This window comes from Pseudochaenichthys georgianus, chromosome 10 (genome assembly GCF_902827115.2).
Source record: "Pseudochaenichthys georgianus chromosome 10, fPseGeo1.2, whole genome shotgun sequence".
NCBI lineage: Eukaryota > Metazoa > Chordata > Actinopteri > Perciformes > Channichthyidae > Pseudochaenichthys > Pseudochaenichthys georgianus.
This window is the reverse complement of record NC_047512.1, coordinates 12245952-12270015: the sequence shown is the minus strand read 5'-3', so window position 1 is coordinate 12270015 and position 24064 is coordinate 12245952. Positions and strand designations below refer to the sequence as shown.

The window sequence follows — 24064 nt, the reverse complement described above, 5'->3', positions numbered from 1 at the left end:
GTACTCAAAGCTAAAATGCTACTCAATCAAAGCTGAAAAACTGTTTTTGTGACACTTTATTATCTCATCAGTCCGATATCATAGGCAATACATACTTGTATTGACTGCAAACTGTAGGAAACACATTAACAGTTCAATTGAATAAACAAATACTGCAACTTTTCAATGCTTTAGTAAAGGATGTGTAGTGATGGTACATTTGCAAGATGTTAAAATCCCTCAAAATATGAAAATGTTCAATTCCAATCAATGTCTGTTTGATGTAATATTACAAACTCCTCGCCTCCCACACATCGGGGGGTTCACTGGCTGTGGCCGGACTCTGCGGGCTCTTCGGCGGCAGCAACGGGCTGCGGGTACTGGAACCGCATCGGGTCGTACAGATCATCCATGGGGTTGTAGGCCTTGGGGAAGAAGTAAGGGAAGATGGGTCCTTTCTTCTCTTTGGGAGCAGGAGGAGGGATCTCAGGCACTGCTTCCACTTCCTTCTTCTCCACCACAGGGGGGGGTGGAGGCTGGACCACAATAGTCTTCGCCTTGATGGGCCGGGGGGGGTGGTCAATCAGGCAGTCGGGGTCCCAGTAGGGGTCACAGTCGTACTCCATGCCCTTGACGGAGCGGATGGGGACCGCGAAGGTCTTCTTGACGAGGATTGGAGGTGGGGGAGGAGGAGGGGGAGCCGGGGCGGACTTCTGTGGTGGAGGAGGGGGAGGAGGGTGGAATGCTGCCACTGGAGCTGGAGCTTTCTGGGGGGTGCAGTGGGGGTGGTAGCGGGGGTCGCAGAGCACGGGCACAGAGCCGGTGGGCATGTAGACGATGTGGGGCTTGCAGAGGGGGTCCTTCTTGTTGCACAGGTACAGGATGTCGGCCTGGGAGATGATAGGAGCCGGGGGGAGGGCGGGGGGAGCTGTGGGCTTTCCTTTCATGGGAGGGGGAGGAGGAGGAGGAAGAGCCATCGGGACCCCCAGCTTGTTCTGGTAGTACGAGGCGTCGGGGCCGTAGGTTTGCTCCAGGGCCCTCATCTGCTGGTACAGCATCCGCAGCTTGTCGATCTCATAGATCTGAGAGGGAGAAATAAAGTTAGAAATCACTCCTTCACTTGTCCCGCAGCGGAGACATTTACATTGTAACACATAAGTGACTAACATAGAAAAAAGGGCCAAGCACACATTAGTAAAATAAATTAAAGTATGAGTACAAAGACAAGTAGGTGACCAAATAAGAAGTTGTGAGGTAGAAGCAATTAATAATATACATATCAATATAATATTAACCCCTTTAAATACAAGATTACAGGGAAGACAATTCCAATGTTACTAAAACATGATACAGCAGCTGTCATAGAAGCCTTTAATTTGGATGAATACATGTGTAAAATATAATTAATGTTATATTTTACATTGTATGCTTCATATATGAATTTGTAGTATTTCAAAGCAAACATTAGATTGTTTTAATATTTCATGTTTTGATTTGATGTATGTTGCATACAATATGTTTTATTCTTTCATTTAACACTTTAGGGACCCAGTGGACTGTCTGTAGATATTGACTGTCCAGAATCACTGGAAGTACACTGGGTGGAATCTGTTTTAGGATACATTTCTACTTTTATAATTACCCAAGCTATTCTACCAGAGCAAGACATTTCATTCTCACTAAACTCTCCCAGAACTAGACTGTGAAAAGTATCTAATCACAAAGCCTCGTGTCTTTCATGTGCTCACCCCCTCAGTGTGTCCGATGCTGCTGTAGTAGCGGTAGTAGGACTGGAAGTCTGGGTTCCCTCTGTACCACCGAGGGTCCGCGTTACGCTTCGGCCTGGAGTTGCTCAGGAAGCTGTTTGCTCTCTGTGAGTCGATACCTACGTTACCGACTGGTACCATCTCTGTAAACAGATCAGATCAAGTCACTTAGAAAATAAGATATTTCTTAACAGGTTTATTTGAAATGATTTAGGATCTGCTTACCCTCCTGCTGCATGTCGGTTAACAAAGATTTGGCCTCCAGCAGGCCTGGAAGAGGAGACAGATCATTGCTTTGATTTCAGTTATCATGCTTTTAATACATGTTTCTAACCCTTGTGCCTCACGTTAAAGGTTGCTCAGATTTCCTTAGAGGACAAAAAGGCCTGCATTAAAAAAACTGCCATTAAATTATGAATTCATAGTTTCTTTTACCACTTCAACCATCTTCAGTTAGGATCGTTTCAGAATGTTATCCATTTAAATGAATTGGTTAGTTTACAAGTGCCTTTGTTGGTTCTTATTGCTTACATTTATGTCATGTGCACAAACTAAATTCTGAAATAGAGGGTTACGCAGTTGTTCAACACAAAATCAGCTCTTACCGGGGAGCACCAGACAGCACACGGCCCCCAACAACCATAATGAAGAAATCATCTCGAACCCCTGTAGAAAAGATTTGATCATCTTAGAGGAAAATAAACGTACATAGAAAAGCACATCTTGAAGTGCACGTTAGTAACTTCTTGGTCCTTTTTATAACTGATTTTCTTACTAAATAAAAACCTAAAGTGTATTACAAAAACATTTCTTAAGACTATTGTTGAATAGTATCAAAAATAAATACTATACATCTCCAGGTAAACTGTCCTAATTTAGTTTTAAACAAACACACATTTGGATGAAATATTAGAGAAACTTCTGGAGATAAAGCTATACCATGTAACTGAATTAAATGCAGTTTAAGTTAAACAGCACTTTGGATGCCTGATGATAAAGACCCTCCATGTTGTACTCACCTAGCTCAGGACGCTGTCTTCCTGCACTCAGAGGGCCAAGAGGGTTAAATACAGATCCGTGTGTCAAACCCCCTGATACAGTTCCTCCCGTCCAATAGGACTGCGACAACTTTGACACAAAACTCCACCTCTCTTTTAATACCGTTTAATAAGGGGCCTTTGGCGCCAATTATGGATATAAAAAGCCCCTATAGCTTCAGCAGCAAAGCCATAAAGAGAACAGACTTCAAATGGAAAATTCCCATTAAGTCTGGAGGGAAAGCATCACCCGCTGGGACAACTGCAACTGAGGGGGAAAAAGCTGCCTACCAACATAATATCTCAGCCAAAAAGTCAGTAAAACTCCTAGATGACGACCGGCTCGGCCTTAAAATGTACTTTTATGACTTGTTAGAGATGTCTAAAACGCTGTCGGCTCAACAAGGCTGTTATTTCTACCCAGAGGACACCTGCTTTTCAACATTAGAGACGTGGACACTGGCGATCAACTCTCTGTCTCGACATGTTCAATAGTAGGCTACATTTAGCCCTCAATATCAGAATGAGATTGAATTCTTAAATTATTCTCTCTTACGTTATCATAAACAACTATTATTATAAACTCACTGAACTTTAGAGATTGAGGGTTTTAAAACTACACTAAAGTCAAACTTAAGATGCTTCCAAAAGTTGTTGGATAAGCGTCTATCAAGTTTGATGGTTGGTACTTTTAAAGATAAACAAAATACGTTTGAGTGTATAGATGTAAAATAGATTTTTAAACTGTACAAGCTAATTAATGTAAAAAGGGTGGGCGTACAAGGTAAGACTCGAGCTTAGGTTTCACCATGCACCTTAAGTAAATCCCAATTGTTGTCTTAAAAGGTTTGTATTTGAGAGGTATCATTTAAGACACTAAATACATGTCAAACATACAGCTGGTAGTGAACTCCAAAAAGGTCCTTCTTACAAATTAATCCGTTTTTTTAAAGTAAAAATTACAAACGGTATGTGAACGTCTTTGGGTTTTAGACTGCGAGTCAGAAAAGACAAGTTATTGTGGCCAAATATTGAACTAAAGGAGCGTTTAACATTTTCTTTGCACAAATGATTGAAATATCAACTCAAATGATATCAGAATTATCACTGCAGACTCTGTTAAACCATCATATCTGAAGACGGCTTTGGGCTTTTAGGAAACGGGATATTCAAAACCAAGCAATAATGAAAATAATTGCTAGTTGCAGCGCTGCATGTTAGCATGTTTTATGAGCAACTCAAGGCATGTTAAGGAAGTCCTGAAAGCAGCCATTATGTCAAACAATAAACCAGGTGTTAGCAGGGGGGGGGGGGGGGATTTGTGGCACATTTCCAACTTTCTTCATCCGCGATCATGCACAGTGGAGTCTCAATGAACCACATTAAAGTAATGAACCATCATTTATTATAACTATCATTCACAATACAAGGCCCAACACTAATTCATCTTCAAGATTTGCATTGAAAGTGTATGAAATATACAGAAATGCAAAAAAAGGGGAAGCGTTAAACTCGTAACTGCAAATGCTACACAATCCCAAATTCTGACATACATATTTACAAGAGATTTAGGAACAACAGGAATCCTAACATAAAAAGCGATGGACTTTCCAACAGCAGGGACTCTTGCAAAATAGCCAGGCTTCAAAATGTCCAGGTTCTGCTTGATGCTGTCGGAGGACATGAGCAGAGCCCCGATAGAAGTCTGTAGAAAGCCCACAACAAAGAGTTTTCCCTCGGAGTGCATGAAGGGGTGTTTCTTCAGACGAAGGTGATGCGGCTGCGGGCCTGGTTCACCTGCCACACGTTCAGCTCCTCGTACTCCTCCAGCGCCTCCTGGAACTGGGCTGGGGTGAAGCCACGGGAGGTGCAACGCTGCTCTGCTTCAGTCACTCGCACCACCCCGCCCGCGCCACTTTTTCCAGCGCCCTCGGAGGAGAGCTCTCGCACCAGAGAGAAGATGACGTCGGCCGGACGCTGAGCCCTGGAGAGAAGGGAATCAGAGAGGACATCAGAAGACAGTTTGAAGCTTTTGTACACTTTATGATTTCAGTCTTTATGCTAAGCTAACCATCTACTGCCTCTTGAATAACAGGAGCGTCATATATACTTAGCGGAGTTTCAGCAAGATGGCAAATAAGCAACATATATAATATAAAGCTATATCTTTAAGAAGTTACTTTTTGTTTTAAAACAATTTTGAAAGGACAAAACAACCTGGCTTCCTTCCCTTTCACATTTCTTTTTTAAAGCCTCCTGAATGTTTAAAATCTATATAAGGTAAGGGGCGCCAACATGTTTCTCAGTATACATGCTTCCGTGTGAAGAGAGCTCGTTAAGAGACGTTTTACGGCTTCCTCCAGGACACGCAGCTACCGTTACGGGCAAATAACAAACTCATAAAGGGGACTTGGGGTTGGCCGATATCCGGTCACTCGTGTTGCAGATAATCAAATGCCATCAGTAGGAAAGTGTAAACACTGACCTTGAGGCGCTGGACTTGTCGGCTTGAAGTGAATCCTTGGACATCTCCATGAGTCTCATGGCCTCGTTGACGTCTTCCTTCTCCACTGTCTCCATCAAGCGAAGGCGAGCCTGCAGAGAGGGGACAAAACGAGTGGGGACTGATTGAGATGGAAAAGAATAATCACGCAGCAGCTTTAATATTTGGTTTGATCTCTCGATAACGAAGGCTGCGCTGTGCCGGCACTGTCAGACCGAGACAAGTGCAATGCCCTCTGGTATGGCCGGCAATTGCCCAAGTCTCCGCCTCTCAACACCAGCTAGTCTCTCTACATGTGAAAATTAAACACACCATAGGGTACAAATAACATTGAAGCTCAAAGTCTTTTCTTCTTCAAATCACACACAAAGAGGATCGAACATGTTGATGACGGTTCTGGCCATGGTCAGTTTTGCATGGGTTTGCACAGCTGCACCTAGAGTACACAGGCTGACTGCCGACCCTGCAAAGCTGGCCAGGATCAGAGGAAGAGCTCCCTCAAGACGATTAACTGAAAACATCACAAACAAACACACGATTTGGTCTATGTGCAGAAAATACATTCATTCTTTAAATCATGTACAACTCAATCGGACGGCAGCAGTTCGCCTCCTGGTGGACGTCAGTGTGCAGCACAGGGCCGAACCGTGTGCCTGAAGTGCTGGTTTTGCAGTAGGTGGATGACTGCTACCTGCACAAACAGCACTTTTGACACCCAGCGGCAGAGAACAGACCATGAATCAGTTGAATTCAGGAAATTAACTTCTAGTGATGCCATTCCAGAGATCCAAATACATTTAAGAACACTTGCATTTATTTATGCGATTTGCCGAATGATGAATATTTGGTAGATATTTTGTCCGCCGTGGGAAAGAAGTGCTCACATTGCAGTAGGCCAGGTTATAATCACTACCTGCACTGTAAGCACTTTATCACAAACTGGACGATTGATGAAAGACATACAGGGACGTCAAATTCACTCCTGTGTTGGAAAAAAAATTACCCATACAGTTTCAATGATTTCAAGCTTTTCACAGTGGAGGTGAAGTTCTCACCAGGGCAGTGGACAGACGCAGGATGGAGAGGAGGGTTCGGGCCGAGGTGAAGGTCGTGTCTTTGCTGACTCGGGCCTCCTTCCTCATCTCTACATAGGCAGCGGTGATGTAATCAGCCAGCGACTCCGGCACCACCGGCTGCCGCTTCTTACACGCAGCCATGTAACGCCTGGAGGAATTAACCATGGAGAATTTGTTAAAATGTCTTGAGTATTACAATCAATTATTAGTTTGAAACACTGTTCAGAGACAAACTTGCGAGACAGTACATGCACTGGTTTATTTTTTTTGCGTGTTTCCATAACATGTCTTCTTTCAGACTTTTAAAAAAGCTGTCAAAGGTGTACCAGTGATACTGTGAACAGGGCAAAGTAGAACATCAGATAAGGCTTATTTTGTGCATCTAAACAATTAGAAAATGCAGTGCAGAGTAATGTATTCGTCTTCATGCAAGTAGTTTATTGGGGAATGTTATGATGGGATCTATTGCCCTAAGAACCTGTAGCGCCTCCTCTTAAACGTTTTCAAACACAAAGCAGATGTTTACCTCATCAGCTTCATGTCGATGGGGGTGAAGTGAGTGGGCGGCTGGCGGGAGTGCATGTGGACGTAGGTGATGTGCTGGGCCAGACGCAGGTCAGAGTCAGCGTCCGGCTTGTCCTGGATCAGCCACAGCAGGTCGAAACGGGAGAGCAGAGCGGCAGGAAGCTGAATGTTCGCCTCGATGCTCTTCCTGGGATTGTAGCGGCCGTAGGCGGGGTTAGCGGCTGCTAGAATGGAGCAGCGGGCATTGAGGGAGGTCATGATGCCGGCCTGGAAAAATAGTTAAAAACATGAGTTTAGATGTGATGCAGGCGTTAGATTTAAATATCTCACTCAATGAACAGTGCTGTTGACTTTACCTTGGCGATGGAGATGGTCTGCTGCTCCATAACCTCGTGGATGGCTGTCCGGTCAGCGTCGGCCATCTTATCAAACTCGTCAATGCAGCAGACTCCCTGGTCAGCGAGCACCAAGGCTCCTCCTTCCAGCGTCATCTCTCCGGTCATGGGGTCACGCATCACCGCTGCAGTCAGACCCACCCCGGAGGAACCGCGACCCGTCGTGTACTGACCTGAAAAACGAAGACACGAGGAAGTGAGCAAACACATGGAATGGCAGCATTTTATTCAACTGGTATTTAGAGAGGTATAATATTGTTGTCAAAGTCGTGGGTAGAGTTATTAAAAACCCACAAAGCAATAACAATACAACAGTCTTTAGTCTTCTGTAGTAAGTCAGTCCCATCCCAAAAGTTAATATTTCCCCATGTAGCCTCAATGGAAAGTAAATGCCTGACTGGATGAAACATTAAACCAGAGACAGGACTTTCACTCCCACAAACAGGACTGCACTCACTTCGAGGAGCCAGACGGTCGATGTAGGACAGCAGCTGAGACTTGGCCACTCCGGGGTCTCCCATCAGGCAGACATTTATGTTGCCTTCAGGGACAGAGCATTGCAGCTATTAGAACATTTCATAAAAGGCTTTGTGCTCCGAACATATGGATAGGAAAGCAGTTGGCGACGTGCACACAATCTGTTATTGAATTAATAACATCACATTTGCATAACCTTAAGATTAATGTCGTTACTGTAATAAACTTTATTGTTAGATGAAATAAGTTTTTCAGTAATTGCCACTGGGACCAGCTTTATTTAAGAAGTGATTTTCAAAGGGAACTCTAGTTGTTGCTCACCTCTGATCTTCATGCCTTTGGGAGCCTGCTGCACCCCCCCCACCAGCAGCAGGAGCAGAGCCTTCTTTACATCCTCGTGTCCATAGATCTCTGGTGCTATCGAGCCGGCTAGCTTCTCATAAAATCCCTCCTCTGTAACAGATAATAAAATCACGTCAGTTGCTAAAAGAGCGACAACGTTATCATCAATGTCAGTTTTTGGCAGTCATACAGTTCTAGTGTTATTGAATAGAGCCATCACACGCATGCAGGCTCTCACCTGTGATGCTGCGCAGCTCCTCTTCACTCAGATCATCGTTGCCAAGCTCATCGTCCTCTGACTTGTTCATGAGTGTGATGCTATGAGCCTCCATGTATGTTTCTGACAGAAGACCCTGGAGATGGGATGCATTTTCATTATTAAAGATGTCAAGACAAACAAATACAGCGCCTTAAAATGTCTACAGGTATGCTTGAGCGCTAAGTTAAGATAGATAAAAATACTTAATTCAGGATAAAAGCCCTTACCTGAGTGGCCTGTTTGAATCCTGTGCGAAGAAGAGGGAGGAAGACTCCGTTGATGGCTACATGGTCTCCTGGCTGGGCGAGACGTGTGTTTTCTCCGCGGGCATAAATAGACATGCTCCTTGGAATATTTCCGACGGGCACCTGGTCGCTCTGTGACAAAAAAAAATAAATAGAAACATGCCGTAAACACAAGAATACAAGTCATGGCAACAGTGAGGGGAACTTTGTTATTTGAAGTTCCTTACATGTTCCTGAATACGCAGCTCCTGGAACTTCACAAACTTTGAGCCTCTGGTCTGCAGGTAGAGCCGCCCTCCAGATTTGTTGGTGACACACTCTTGGCTGGGACACATGACGAGGGGCATGAAGGTGGGAGACTGGATCTGAAGGCCAAAAACATTTGATTTATGAGCAACACGTGATAAATGTCTGAATTGTCCGAGTATATAATGATCTGGGCCCAGGAGATCAAAACTTTTAATCTCAATCAGATAGATTTTGAAATCCAATTGTTTGTGATCCAGGATCAGACAAGTCGGCCAGATGTTGTCCCTGTAGTTCAAAGCAATTCAGGATAGGATCACCCTGATCCAGATTCAGACTTTTCCAGATTACTAGATCCTGAATATCAGTGCTTTAATCCTACCGATCGCCATCTAGTGGATATGAAAAATACTACAAGGAAAACAAGAGACCACATTGCAGAGACATCTATAATGTCCAATTTGAAAGGTGATGACAGACTTTTTTTTTGTTGAAGATATTTTTACTTTAATGTAAATTACATTTGTGATTGACAATCTTTGTTGTGATACTTTTATGAGCATAAACATTTATGTCATCAACATTTGGTTGAAAACAAAATAGGCCACCACAAATGTGAGCAAAAATGGAAAAATAAAATGTATTTCCCATTAAGGCTAAACATTGTGTATTATTTCAGGTAACAAACTTTGCCATCTAATTTAAATTGAAACATATTTTAAAATAAAGTGTACAGTAAATGTTGCTCTGGTAATCCACCCCTCTGGTGGGATCAGGATAATCCAGTTTTTTGGTATCAAACTGATCCCAATCCTGTGTTGTCTGTTTGAACTACCCATTTTGAAGATTTGATCCGGATTAAAGCTTGGATTGGATTTCCTAATCCTGTTTTTGAACTACCCAAAATCCAAATTTGATCTGAATTACAAGTGTTGAACTTCTGGGCCCAGAGGACTAAAATCCATTCTTACAGGTTGGTAGGTCTCCGCACCACACTGGTCACATGTGTACGTAGCGACAGCCATCATTGGTTTGACTTCAGAGGCGCGAGTCACTATTCCGCGAACGTTCACCAGATGCCCGATGCTGTCCGCTCGCACGTCACGAACCACTTTGGGTTTAGAAGTGGTGGGAGCCTTAAAGTACAGCTCGCTGAGGAAGGAGGATACAGTTCATGAGAAAGGTATCCAAAATGTAATTGCATGTGCTTTAGTGAAAAGAAAGACCACAGCAGCCATTATCAAAAAGCCTGAAATATTATTAAAAATGAAAACCTAAATAAGTCTCAACTTACAATCTCCTCATGAGTTCAGGAGGGTATTGGTTACGACGGTCTCTGGTGTCTGCAGGGTCGCGACCCCTCTGTTCCATCATCAGCCTGTGCTCAATGTACACGTCCAAAGAATCCTTGGCAACAATCTACATATAAAAGCATTTCCATTTAATAAATAACACCCGCCTTTATAGTCTTGAAAGTTAACATGAAATTGGTAAAAAATAATGTGTATAAACGGTTTTATACCAGCAGCTAATGTATGTTGTCCCTTTGTTTTACCAGCGGTTCATATTTAACATTATGCTAGTAACAGATAATCTTAACCTTTTAAAAATAAGCCATTTAAAACGTCACGACCCATTTACAAAAAGAACAATAAAGTGTTAGATAATGTGACTTGATAGATGTATGTTGAGTCTAATCATGCTTTTATCTTTGAAACGTAAAAGCTCAACTGTGCATTTACACGTACATCTCTTTCTTTGTACTCTGGCAGCAGTTCGTGGACGGCGTCAGCGACCAGGTCCATGTAGCGCTTGGCGTTTTCACAGATGCTCTCAACAAGCTCGGGGTCTTCCTCGGCCACATCGTCCAGATCCACGTAGAGAGCCACCTGCTCCCTGTGGGCCAGCGCCACCTGTGAACAGACAACATGATGAGCCACTTCATTAAAATACCTTTTATGCACAGATAAGGCTCAATGACACCTTTACACTTTCAAACTGTGATAAATTTGAGTTTATAATGTGGGAAAAAAGTATTTTTCAGATTATTAACACCCAAGCAACATGGATGCCCCCAAGTTATCAGTTAATACCATTTTGCTGCTTGAGGCCTTCCTTTAGTTTTGAAGAAAATAGATTAGTCAATACTTTCAGAAATTACATTAGGACAAAATGGTTGCTAAACTATTAAAGACAAAAGATAACGAGTTGATCCATTTAATTTGAGCTTGCTTCTCCACTTAAATTATTCATGTTTGTGTGATAATGTCCAAATCTATATTCCGGGGGAAAGCCACTTCCTAAAGCTTTTGTGGCTGCAACTCATGATTATTTTATTTGTTGCTTAAGCTGGTGTTTATATTGATAAATTGTTTGGTATAAAACATTTTCCCTCCCTGTCCCTTAAAGTCAAAGGTTTTATCTTGAAACATCTCGTTTATTAGTCAAAAATCTAAAGATAACATCAGTTTATTATAATATAGAAACAGAAAAGCAGTTGTTTGAGGTGCTAAAATACTATTTAATCTTCTTTGAACATTAATTGACTATCAAAATAAGAAATATAAATGTACTACTTACAAGTTGAGCTCCATATTTGAACACCTTCTTCCCATTGTCGTCCTCAGAATAAAACTCCTGCAGGACCCTTTTGCATTTGTCTGCAAAAAGAAAAATCTTCAGAATTATTTCACAGCAAAAAAAATCAAAACAGGCTACATCAAGTAAACACCAGGTGGAGATTTGTTTGTCCACCATACTGTATATTATTCAAACAGATACATCATTGTTTTCTGGAGTTATCTTTTAAATTGTTTATATATTAAAGCTGCTTTTCTGAGTATAAATGTGTGATTAACAACACCACCACCGGGCCTGGAAGCTAATTTGTTGTCATGCGACGACCCCTTTGTTGAGTAACATGGCATCCTGTAATCTCGATGAGTCACTATTGCCTTCATTAGAGTGCCTCTGCTGTAATACATGAACCAAATTCCATTCGTGTGTACCAACTATCAAAGTTTTAAAGTGAAATAACCGACAATTAGGCAGCAGATTTCTTCGGTGAAATAATGTAAATACAACAACAGGAGCGCTCAGCTCAGGGTCCATTTTTCTTTGACAAAAACATCCTTCACTTCTCGAACGAGCCACAGCAACTAACAATATTTAATTCCACGTTACAAGAAATGAAATCAGCCCTACCGCGATTATTAAAACACTCTACTTACTTTGTCGCTTTAGCAGAAAATCCGCACATCTGGTTTATTATTTCTCTGTTCGAGGATGTTATTGTAAACAAAGCAGCACATGGCTTTTTAGCCTCGTCACTGAGTATCCCTCCGCTCTTAAAACTAGTCCTGGCTGTTGTTTTCAAAAGCAGGGCCAGCCATCTTCTAACGTTAGCTCGGGTTAGCTGAGTGTTTCTAACACGGACAGGTCCGTCGATATTAGCCGCTATTTACATAATCCCTAGCCGGTAAAATGTCGCCGACTTGACTCAAACTTCCAAGATTTCTGATGGATCCTATCCTCCAAGTAAAACTTATAAGATTCAAAGGCTTTTTCTTCATATGCACAATAGCTACAGAGTAGTTATGGCAATACAACTGTTAGGTCCCAGGCTCCTCCAACAATGCAACATAAATATATAAGATATACAAAAATAAAAACAAAATAGTGCAAGAAGAAACAGTAGGAATAAAGAGTATGTTGCAAGACCAATGGGCAATTAATGCATAAGTAAACGATATACATTTAAAATAAAATGCAATAAACTAAATCTGGCAAGTGATCAAGTCAATGCAGAAGTCTATATACATGTAAATAGAATAAGATAAAGAACATAATACTGTACAGTGGAATAAATAGTTATTGTAGTAATAAATAAATGTGTGTCTATATACGTGTAGATAGAATAAGATAAACAAGAACAAAATGTACAATTAAATACTGTACAGTGGAATAAATACATACATTTTCTCGGTGTATTGTTAGGTATGGCCTTTTAAGTTGAAGGCAAATTCAATAAAATGCCAGTCTAACAGAACTACTAGTTAAATAAAATAGGAAAATCATGGTTGGTTACACATTTTAAAACTCAAATTCAATTGTTGTGTAATCATTTTGAATATTAGGCATTTCCGTTGGGGTGCCCTTAACATTAAAACAAATACCATTAGTTTATTTATAACTTCGTGGACTCAATCCCCTACATAAACCAGCATTTCAAGCAAGTATCCTTAGCAAAGCATAGGGCAACAAGGTGACTACCCATCTGCCATTTTTTATCAAAACAGTTGGATGCAAAACGGTACGTTAACTTGTTCAACTGACAAGCAACACCGCTAGCTAACCGGCTAGCATGCTAACGTAGGTTGTGGAAGCTAGCAGTTAATTAGTGCCAGTTTAGTTATTTCATTTTGACTTAAAGTCCTGCAAAGTGATTGGCCTTGTATATATTGATGGGTAAACGTGGAGGTTACGCAACTGTATAACTTATTGACTTTTTACTAGTGTACCTTTTTAATCATTGAGAAAGAGCCTTTTTTTTTAAAACCAAAGAAACAACATTAGCTTGTTATCCTAAATGGTATGCTTCAAGTAATGTGAACAAAGTAACTTAAAAAACGTGAATGTCTAACTTCACACATTATTTTTAAACTGCATGCGTGAGGTTGTGTATTGTGAGTTTAAATCGTAAAAATGCACATGAAATAACAATGAGCATATGATGTCTAGATATTAAGCGAAATATGTTGTTTGAGAAATTCCTCTTCGTTTTTCAAAAAGTTATTGTTGGACATGTGCTTCCACAGTGGCGCCTGCTCCTTTGTTTAAACGGTTCCATCCGGGTCACTCACTGTGTCTAACAGAGGTAATGCTTAACTAGTTACTTAGGAGAAAAGTTACTGCAACGTTTATTTTCCCGGATTCTTTTTCACCTAACGTTTTAAAATACACATGCATGACCTAATGGGCTGTGGGCTAATGAACTGGAGTTAGAGGAGAGGGAAAACGAAGAGGTAAAGTAACCAAACTGGCTACTCAATTGTTTGTGCACAAACACGACTCGTTTCAGATTAGCTGCATTTTTATCAACTACACTGCATTACACAAATCAGGAACGTAAGTTTTCAAAAAGGGATATTGAAGAAGATATTTAGTTTAAAGTTAAGCTCCGTTAACTTGGGCCAACCTGTTGCTGCCATGCCGTTATTGTGAAAGTTAACACATTACCTTTCTCTGCCGCATAATCCTTACGAGCCATGACTGCAGACGTTGACCCTCAGGTGAGATAACTTGATTCCAAAATCCTAATGATACCTACAGACTCAAATAGTTTAAATTCACGGTTTAATGACTCCAATATCACCGGAGACTAGTATTCATTCACTGGCAGCTTGCGGTTCTCCCCGGTCTCCGTGCAAGAAGTGGCGCGAGTCTGACGTAGCCAGCAGCCAATCCCGTGGCTTCTTTCCGCAGTGAGAGGCGGGGTTTTCGTGGTGGCGCGAAAGTTGAGGGCGTTCACGTGTCACGTGACTCGACAAACTTCCGCCCTGTTAGTCAGGATTGGCGCGAAATGCAATGATTGGATTTTATACAACAGAGTGAACCCAGAGTGAACTCAAACAGACTGTAGTACAACTTTTGTAAACACTGCCGAGTCATGGCCAAATACTCCAAATATCAATTCAAGCTATTTGTAAGGCAAACGTTATACAATCTTCATAATAATAATTAATGCAGATATTTATTGTGTTAACTTGTATACATATTGATCATGTGGGTAGTTTCCAAGCAGATACCTGTTTAAAAATAAGATACAGGTTTATAACGTCAGCAGAAAGTGTAATGACCTCAGGGGGTAAAGGTTTTTGCCATCAATGTATTAGTAACACTTATTTTAGAGCAAAATCATTGTAGGGTAATAAATACATAAATAAAATGCAATGGCAATTGAGACTGAGTATTGGTGTTTTTGTATTTTCATCTGGCTTTTCAAAATGTGAAATATAAAGGGTGTGACTTTCTGATGTAGACATTTCCTCCAGTGAATTGTGTTCTGGTTGTTTAATTGTAATCGTTTGGTTCACAAATTACATTACTAAATGCATGATATTAAAAGGAAACAGAAACGCAAAGCTTACTTGTTATTAGTTATTTTCAGTAATACATACAATCACATATTTGAACTTGTTTAAAAGGTGTTGATGTACTGTGCATTCTCTAAATGCATGCATGTGCATCACATCTCATCTGTTTTTACATATCTTTTCTTGTGATCTCATTAAAACACCGTTTGCTCAATAAAGGATCTTTTAATAATAATTATATAAACAAACGTTACACACGAAAAAAACAGTCAACAACAGTGAAATATGTTATGAACCTAACTTCAAAAAGTGGGACACAGGAGATACTTTTAACTTGCTGCCAGACAAGAATCAACCAACAAGAATCTAACTGAACATGAACACTCCTTTAAACATTTTATTTCAAAACATAAACTTTCCTTTTGGTGAAATGGCATAAAATGTTCCCCTCAAAACTCATAATCATTTAGTTTTTCCTTTTCACCTCCAACAAAATTAGTGACTGAAATAAATCTGATAGATAAACTTGGTAAGTGGTCATGTAGAAAAACAGATGCCCCAAATACATAGTACACTGAAATGTACTGAGAACACAGAAAACGCAGTAGTGTTGAAGAGATACTTTAACGAAAAACAACGGTTGTTCCCCCGACGGTACAGGTCTCCGTGTCCTCAGTCAAAGAGCTCATCGAGGACGCTGGCGGAGGTTTGGCGCGTGGAGGGCTGCAGAGAAAAAACAGGACGAACAAAATTGGAGCTTGACAGGAATGTTCATTGGAAACCAAAGTGCCATTCCAACACAGTTCCCCAATCATGCATTTTGTTTGCCGCCATAATGTACCATTAATTAGGCTGTTAGTCAGCTCCACAAATCACCAGTATAATGCACTTTTACAGACATTCATTCAATTGTAGCTCAGCTGATCAAGTCCACCAAAGCGTTACAGCAGTGTATTATAAGTTGCTACTGAACTGAATGAAGACTGGAAATACCTGAATTGAATCAAAATTGTCTAAAATAGCCAAACTTTGGAAATAATGCAGACAACTGTGTAATTTAAAGCAGACTCATCAATCGTAAGAGAAGTATGTGATGGAAATAAATTCTTTTAAGTGCATTTTAGTTTTTTTACCAGTGAAAATTCAGATTCATGATCGGAGCCACTCTCATAATCATCAATCTCAGGCTCTTCTTCTTCTGCTTCTTCTTCTTCACCATCCTCAATCAGAGAGAGTCTGGGGAGAAAACAATGTTCATTTTTAATGTAATGCATTCTTGCCGGATAAAAGCTATGAAAGACACGATATATATATATTCACATTTTCTAAATATTTAAACGTTTCTCTTGGTACTCTCCTCTAACGTTATAACGTCAGACTTACAATGTGAGGTTGGAGTTCAGGTCCCGCTGATCCAGAGAGGTGCCGGTCTGGCTGGAGGAGAGATGGCATTGCTTGGCGGGCTTCACCTTGCGCATAGTGAACCTGTTGAACAGCAGCAGGTTAACATGAGGGGGAGGAATACTACATGTGGAGCTCACCAGCATCTTTTGTGGAAGGTGCTTATATTTGTTCTGTGTCCAGGGTTCATACACTTTTTCACCAATGATTTTCTATGACTTCTCCATGACCTTTGCCTAATTTTCCATGACCAAAAAAATTACTCTTTCTCAGCGGTACCACTGAAAATGGTTTATTACAGGAAAATAAGGTCTGCATATGAAACATGTTGTGCCTATCTAAAACAAATCAAATAGGCTTACTAGCTTCTACACGCTAAAGCAACTCAAATCTCTCACCAGCAAAATACCTCAACAGTTAAATGCCATTTTACGTTTCATTACTATACGATACAGTTTGTATTATCGTTATAGTATTACTATTTCGGCGATTAGATCAAATATAAATTATATTTGATGCAACTTTAGTTACTTTTCCAAAACTTTGGGAAAAATATTGTTTTCCATAATTTTTCCAGGTTTTTAATGACCGTAAGAACCCTGTGTGTATTATCCTGAAAAATAAGATTAAGATGGACCTTTATTAATCACCGTGGGGAAATTCAGTAGTTTAACAGCAACAGGGTAAGATTTGAAAAACAGGACGACAGCACAGATTCACACAGATTAAGGATACAATTTTTAAAAAAAGATACAAATTAAAAATGGTAAATAACTATAAAATAAGAAATGAATGAAAGTGAACATACATATACCCAGTCAGGTCAGCTGTAGCGAAACTTACATAATGTAATTTGGACAATAGGATGTCTTAGTTTGTTGTCGCACTTGATTATTAAATAGATGTGGGAATAAGAGCTTGCTCTACATTTCAGAGGTCTGGATTAACTTGGATTTATTAATATTAACTTCATGTTTTTTTTTTTTATATATATTTTTTTTTTCCAGTTATAAGATAAACACAGACATTGCCCCAGATAACAGAAAAAACAACAAAACACGCAACAACAAGCAACTAAAGAAGACATAACAGGGGGGGGGGGATGCAAGGATGACTTCCTAAGACAGCAAATTGTTACATACACAAGACATTACACAGGAGATGCCGTATTGACAGGGTCAGATAGGAGTGCTGCGGACAGTGAACCGTAATATTAACTTCATGTGAACATACTGTAGGTGTTCTGTTTTGATGATTATCTTGCTGAACAAAACTTCTAAATATCATAAACTTTTGTTTGCCAGAGCTTTTTCCATCTTAAATCAGGGTATCTGCAGGAATCCTGAAGTCAAATGTAATGCCTTTTAAGACCTTTTTTAAGACCCTTTCCATACATTTTAAGATCTCATCGCCACTTCGAGTGACACACTTTACCTCACATTCACTACATACAGTATTGATTGTCCTTCCTCCTTATCTTCCAACCATTTGGACGCAAACTTGCATTTTCCCATAACGATGTTGTTTAACAACCGGCGTAAACGGACCTTCGCACGCTATCAATCAATCAATGTTTATTTATATAGCCCAATATCACAAATGTTACATTTGTCTCAGTGGTCTTCACAGTGTGTACAGAATATCATTATGCCAATACGACACCCTCTGTCCTTAGACCCTCACATCGTACAAGGAAACACTTCCGGAGAAAACCCACAGTTTAAAGGGAACATGGGAGAAACCTCAGGGAGAGCAACAGAGGAGGGATCCCTCTCCCAGGACGGACAGACGTGCAATAGATGCCGTGTGTAAATTGAAAAGATAATACATTTGCAACATAGGTAGTCTCACTGCTATCAAGCAGTGAGCGTGCGATGTCCTGCTCAGATGACGTCAAATCCAACGGGATGCCATGAATAAACTACACAGAGTCACACTACACACCTACGCAATGATTACATTCAGGCACACTGTAGAATACAACCTCTTTGGACAATTGATATACTTATTGAAAACAAGCCACAAAATGTAATACCTTGGAAAATGCCGTTTAATACTTTTAATAGCCTTACATTTCGCTAAATTGATTTATCAACTTTGAATACTTTTTAAGACCCAACGGACACCCTGTAAATGAATCCAAGATCCGATGGAAAGATGCCAGATGCAGAGCGAACGAGAGTGACAAAGCCATCCCTACAGTTCTCTATAGAGATCGTAGATATTGAAATGTGAAGGATACACGTTAACTGACCCTATGGAGAAGTCATCCTCAGACTCGGGCTCAGTGAAGCCGCTGCCCTCATCACTCTGTGTGGCTCCGGAGGCGGCTTTCTGCTTGGCTCCGACTCTCAGGGCAGTGGAGGTGAGGGCGGGGGTGGGCAGGTTGCTGGGGAAACTGAGGCTGTCCAACAAAGACTCTCTGGCTGAGCTGGCCACTGAACCTGGAGGAGACAGGAGACAACTACATTAACTAACTGTTTGTTAAATGTGTGGGTTTTTACAATTGCAGACAAGATTTAGTCACAAAGTCCTGCCCTACAACGGCTTACTAAGGCCATTGTAGGTAGAAGAAAACTGGGAGGGGGGGTCTTATTCCAAGAACTGAATCACAAGTTACAAATGTAAAATAAAAAAAATCTAGGTTTGGTGGAAGTCGTGAGGCATTTTCACTGTTTTTGTGATAAATTGTGAAAAAAGGAAGAAGACTACAGAAAAACTCCACAAAGTATATTGGTTGTAGCCTTTACTAATGGCGCGTTTCCACTACACAGCCTCGCTCGTTAGGACTGGCTCGCTCGTTAGGACTGGCTCACTTATGGCGCGTCTCCATTACAGTTTAGGAACTGTGGTAGTATCTATAGTAACGCAGTGTAGGCGGAGCGATCGGCTTGTTGTTGTCCTTCACTACGCGATACTCACTCTTCATCAGTTTTTCCCTACACTGCAAGACAGAGACCTCCTGAAATACTTTCATGTTACGAGTTGTCCTGTCGAGCTCCCGCTGGATCTTGTCATCTGCAATAAAGTGTAGGAACGTCGTAACCTCGGCGGACCACGGTGTGCTTTTCTTTGCCATTTTTGTTGATCCTCTGTTAACAAAAATGCTGTTTATAAAAATGCTGCAAGCTTCGCTTTATATATATATATTTATATGCGACGATTCTCTCTGACCAATCAGCAGACGAGAGTGACGTCACAGCCTGGTTGTTCCTGGCCCTAGAACCCCGATTTTATGGGGCCAGAAAAACTGTGAATTAGGACCCGCTAGCCGGTACTAGGCCAAGTGGAAACGCAACCAAAAGCGGGCCGCTGACGTCACAGCCCTCTTAAACGGGGCTCCGCGCTGTAGTGGAAACGCGCCATTAGTTACATTTTGGAGTTGAAGCCATCTTCCATTCACATAATTATTATTAAAATAATCTCTTATGGCGCATTTCCACTGCAGGGCCTCGCACGGGCAGTTTAGTAGCTGGGGAAGTAACTATAGTAATGCAGTGTAGGCGGAGCCGTGACGCCATCTTCAATGCGAACCACAAAACCAACATCAGCCGTTAGCTGTTAGCCCTCAGAGCTCACAGCTCCTCATATCTGTTCAGAAACTAGACAAAAGTACAAGTACAAACCACAGACTGCCTGTGTCATGGCGAATACAATCGCTGGTTTATTTATGTCTGTAGGCCGTTGTTGTGAGTGTGGACGGACGGAGCATATACAACGTTAGCTTAGCCGATCTCCATTCAGAAAACACGCATTTTAAAGGGTTTTTCACCTGCCGTCTGTCTGCAGACTTGTCAAAGCATTAATTCATGGTTTTTACTAACCGGTATCAGTATGTTGTTACTTCGGCATCATTTTGAAACGTGTATTACAATTAAATCACGGTCAAATATGTTCATTTTTGTGTTCATATGTTGCCAGCGATTCTCTCACTAGTTTAGCATACTCAGCCCGATCCTTACCTGACCCATCTCTTGAGAAAGTGAATCAAAGACAGATCATCTTTTTATCTTTAACTGTTAACACGAGCTGTGAATCCTTGAACAGTTTGTTGTGTTTCTAGCCTGTGTGTCCATCTCACCCGGGGTAGTGGTCCTCTTGCGTTTAGCTGCAGGTGTATCGTGAGAGGAGGCGGCATCTCCTCCCTCCTTCTCTCTGGGTTTAGAGGAGGAGCGGCCCTCTAAGGAGCACTGATACATCCTGACGGACGGCCAGGAGAGGGCAGCAGAGGGACACTCTGATTTCAGATAGGCAGCGCTGGGAGGGGAGGACAGAGTGACAGAGAGATGAGGACAAAGACAGATAACCCTTTGTTAATATTTACAGGTTATGTAGAGCTTTTTCAGGTTTCTCTTAGTAATGATGAGTCCATTTCAATTTGTGCGGTTGTAGAGAATAGTTTGAAGCTTCATTAAGATAACATTTAACATTTAAATTCACGTTTATTCGTTCTGTTTAAACCCTTTCCAAAATGAATAATATGTTTTTATCTCATAAAATATTCTTCTGGAATCCATATGTCCAGGTATTTATCCATTTTCCCCCATAATATTTGCGGTTAAATAAAAACAGTTTGCCGCATACAAAGCATCATAAGCCGCATAAAAAAATAACATTTATAAAACCAAAATAACAAAAAACATGTCTCTGCTCGAACACTATTAGAATCAATTATTGAGGTCGTTATAAAATATCAAAATATGTATCCGCTTGGAACACCATGAAGACAGTTTTATCAGTCTCATACTAACAACTGTAGAAAGACGTCAGAGAAATCAGTTGTTTTATTAAATAATCAAATGCATCACTTTTTTCACTTGGAATCTAAATACAAGCTTCGAATGTGAATAAACGACGTGTGGAAAAGCCTTAACAGAGTGACATTTCAAGAATGATCACATTATTTTCTGTGTTTGCTTATCAATATATAAATATCTTGATTTAGTAGGCTAAAGGAAAATGTAACTTTGTCCTTTGAGGTGCCTCGTGGTGATCGACGAATGAGGAAAGCAAGTGTATGGTATGTCTGTTTATATATTATGCTTATATTGTGATATTAGTATTCCTCTGATATTTGACTGAACATGTTCATGTGAAGGAGTTTTTTGCTTCTCACAGCTGGGTGCGGTCCTGACGCAGCAGCTTGAAACTGAACTCGCTGAGGATCTCCAGGAAGGCCAAGTTCATGTTCGTCTCTTCCCCCTCCCGTGGCTTCCGAAATGCAAAATGTATACCATCCCTAGGATCAAAAACAACAAGCACAATAGAACTAACATAAAAAACTAAATAATAGTTTGCTCTTGCTTACAGTCTCTTTAATTAAGTCTTTAAAGCACTGGAGAAAAACGCAACATAAAAAACAAAAAAAAACTTGTAACAGTTAAATGACATTTCTTTGAACCAATGTCGAGTTGATTATCATGACAGAGATAATAATATAAATATAAACCCGTGCCCTTATGAGGTGTAAGCGACTGTAAAAACATTCAAATCAAAATGTCTGTCAGAGCTGGTCTGTATGTGTGTGTGTGTGTGTGTGTGTGTCAGAGACGCGTGTGTGTGCTTCGTACATGTGCAAGGCCACCAGTGGTTTGCGGACGCGATGAAGATCAACGCCAAAGCTCATGGCAAGCTTCTTGGCCAATTCTCTAATCTCACTGAGATCCTGTTGGCTGTGGTCCTCCGTCAGCATCTCCGAGAACAGCTGAGCACAAACAAACATGACTTTACATAAACATGTTACACCAAAAGCTCTTGATGTGCCACAAGCTGATAAACATCTGTCTGTTTTAGCTGTTATTTCACACTGAAAGTGATATAATTATCTTTCACTGGACAGATTCAATTAAAGTATTGCATAAATGTAATGATTATAGTCTGTTATGGCCCTTTGTTGCCCACCTGCTGCAGACTGAGGCAGACCGTCTTGGCGCTCTGGACGGGGCTGATGAGTTTGCTCTTGCTTACGGTCTCTTTAATGATGTCGCCAAAGTCTTTAAAGTACTGGAGAATAACACAAACATTCAAAGTTACTTCAAGCATGATCATTAACAGATTAAGTTATCAGCATTGTGATAATTCCCTTTAAGTCATCTGTGCTTTTTAAAATCAGTTTCCCTCACTCTCTGCACCTCGCTGGTTCATTAAACAGATTTTATCACCATCCTCCACTCTCTTACACATCCTCGCAAGTATTCAGCTTTTATTCATCTATTTTTCTTGACAAGAGGCTAGTTTTTATGGGTGTAATCCTTGAGAGAAAAAAATCTTACATTGAACTGCTCATATCATGGATGTGGGTAATTCAAATGTTTAGTTTTTTTACTTGGAAATGATATATTCTAGAGGGCTATTATCTCCAACCCTCACACCAATTCAATCTAATGTTAAAGTATACATGTGTATCTAATTAAATGTAACTATACCTTAAAGGGGACCTATCATGCAAAGTGCACTTTTTGATGTCTTTTATACATAATATCTTTTATGTCATAAAACCCTCTCTTTTCCTCCGTACCCATATCTCTAAAAACGGGGGTACAACGGAGCTGATACAGATTTGCCGCCGATATGACGTAATATCGGCGGCGGACCCACAGCACTATCAGAAACGTTGCTATCAGAAACAATGCCCGACTGTTTTGGACGTAATATGGTCGGTGTTTACATTAGCATCGCTAACACTCAGAGCTAACCTGAACTGGAGAGCATGTGTGTGAAGAAGCAGGAAATAGAAAGGAACTCACCTTGTGGTATAACCGGCAAGAGAGAAAGCCTTTGAGCTCCAGACTGTTTCAGAAATAATCCTTGATCTAATAATCCTTGCGTTTCATCACTGCAGCATTTTAGACGCATGAGCCGGCATAAGCTCCGCCCCCTCTTATTTTTATTTTGCCTTTATTTATACAGGTGCAAATCTCATTGAGACACAGGGTCTCATTCTCAAGAGAGACCTGTTTATACCCAGAATCAGCACTTTTGAAACAGGAAGTGAAATAGAGGGATATGGCTAGAATGGGTGATCTGTTCACTGTTACACTTCATAGACATGTTTTTTATATTTTTATATATATCTGAGACGTATGCTATTGCCTAAAAATAGCATGATAGGTGACATTTAAAACCCTTCATCTCCACCTTGCTGTAGTGCTTGAAGACTGCGGTGGCGGCGTTGAGGTCCAGCACGCCGTAGATCACCAGCTTACAGTAGCCAGCCAGCTGGTTGCGCTTCCTCCGGAGAAGCGTTATCTTCATCTCCTCCTCAACTAAAGAGGAGAGCAGAACCAGGGTGGAGGAGAGCAGGAGCAACAGTAACAAAACAACAGTCAGGTTATGATAAAGGCACAGGCAAAACGTGTGATGAAAGACTGGTATTTTGTTTGGGAATTAGCAGAACATTGTAAAAACAGAAAAAAAGGATTTGTTATAGCAGCAGATTCTCAAAACAAGACATCAAAAACTATATCTGCAGGCATAAATGAGGAGAGGGTCCTCTGGGAGAGATTTGGCAGAGTTAAGATTTGTCACTTTCCTTTTTTATTTAAATTCCAACTTTGGTCCTGAAGAATATGTTTCTCTGTTGTCCACGTTCATAAAGCAAAGCAACAGCATCAGAGCACGGTGCAGAGTCTCTAGATGAGTTCACAGTAGTCCCTTGTTCTTATTAAACATCCATGTTGTAGTCCGCTGTATAGAAAACTGTAGTTTCCATAGTTTCC

At 40.8% G+C, this 24064-nt stretch overlaps 3 protein-coding genes across 3 annotated transcripts in view; all 3 read right to left on the bottom strand.

Moving 5' to 3' along the window:
* Positions 1 to 60: 60 nt before the first annotated feature.
* Positions 61 to 2407, bottom strand: LOC117454475 (uncharacterized). The gene is made up of 4 exons (XM_034093730.1): positions 2351 to 2407; positions 1971 to 2015; positions 1728 to 1888; positions 61 to 1061 (listed from the first exon to the last, which is right to left on the bottom strand). The coding sequence occupies exons 1-4, from the start codon at positions 2400 to 2402 to the stop codon at positions 303 to 305; spliced, it is 1017 nt and encodes a 338-aa protein (XP_033949621.1). The 5' UTR covers positions 2403 to 2407; the 3' UTR covers positions 61 to 302.
* A 1763-nt stretch (positions 2408 to 4170) lies between these two features.
* mcm7 (minichromosome maintenance complex component 7) lies at positions 4171 to 14318 on the bottom strand. Its single transcript, XM_034093495.2, has 15 exons — positions 14089 to 14318; positions 11431 to 11510; positions 10599 to 10763; positions 10145 to 10269; positions 9822 to 10002; positions 8832 to 8969; positions 8587 to 8736; positions 8339 to 8453; positions 8080 to 8211; positions 7739 to 7822; positions 7243 to 7454; positions 6888 to 7153; positions 6341 to 6509; positions 5268 to 5377; positions 4171 to 4766 (listed from the first exon to the last, which is right to left on the bottom strand). Exons 1-15 carry the CDS (start codon positions 14117 to 14119, stop codon positions 4544 to 4546), a joined length of 2181 nt encoding a protein of 726 aa, XP_033949386.1. The 5' UTR covers positions 14120 to 14318; the 3' UTR covers positions 4171 to 4543.
* Positions 14319 to 15170: 852 nt separating this feature from the next.
* LOC117454067 (cohesin subunit SA-1-like) overlaps positions 15171 to 24064 on the bottom strand; it is a 51865-nt gene continuing 42971 nt past the window's right edge. Inside the window, exons 23-31 of the mRNA XM_034093144.2 lie at positions 23484 to 23611; positions 22248 to 22349; positions 21917 to 22050; positions 21463 to 21585; positions 20428 to 20603; positions 18601 to 18790; positions 16329 to 16430; positions 16079 to 16181; positions 15171 to 15668 (exon numbers count right to left, since the gene is read on the bottom strand). Of these exons, the coding sequence (XP_033949035.1) occupies positions 15618 to 15668; positions 16079 to 16181; positions 16329 to 16430; positions 18601 to 18790; positions 20428 to 20603; positions 21463 to 21585; positions 21917 to 22050; positions 22248 to 22349; positions 23484 to 23611 (1109 nt within the window). The 3' untranslated portion in view covers positions 15171 to 15617. The remainder of the gene's footprint in view (positions 15669 to 16078; positions 16182 to 16328; positions 16431 to 18600; positions 18791 to 20427; positions 20604 to 21462; positions 21586 to 21916; positions 22051 to 22247; positions 22350 to 23483; positions 23612 to 24064) is intronic.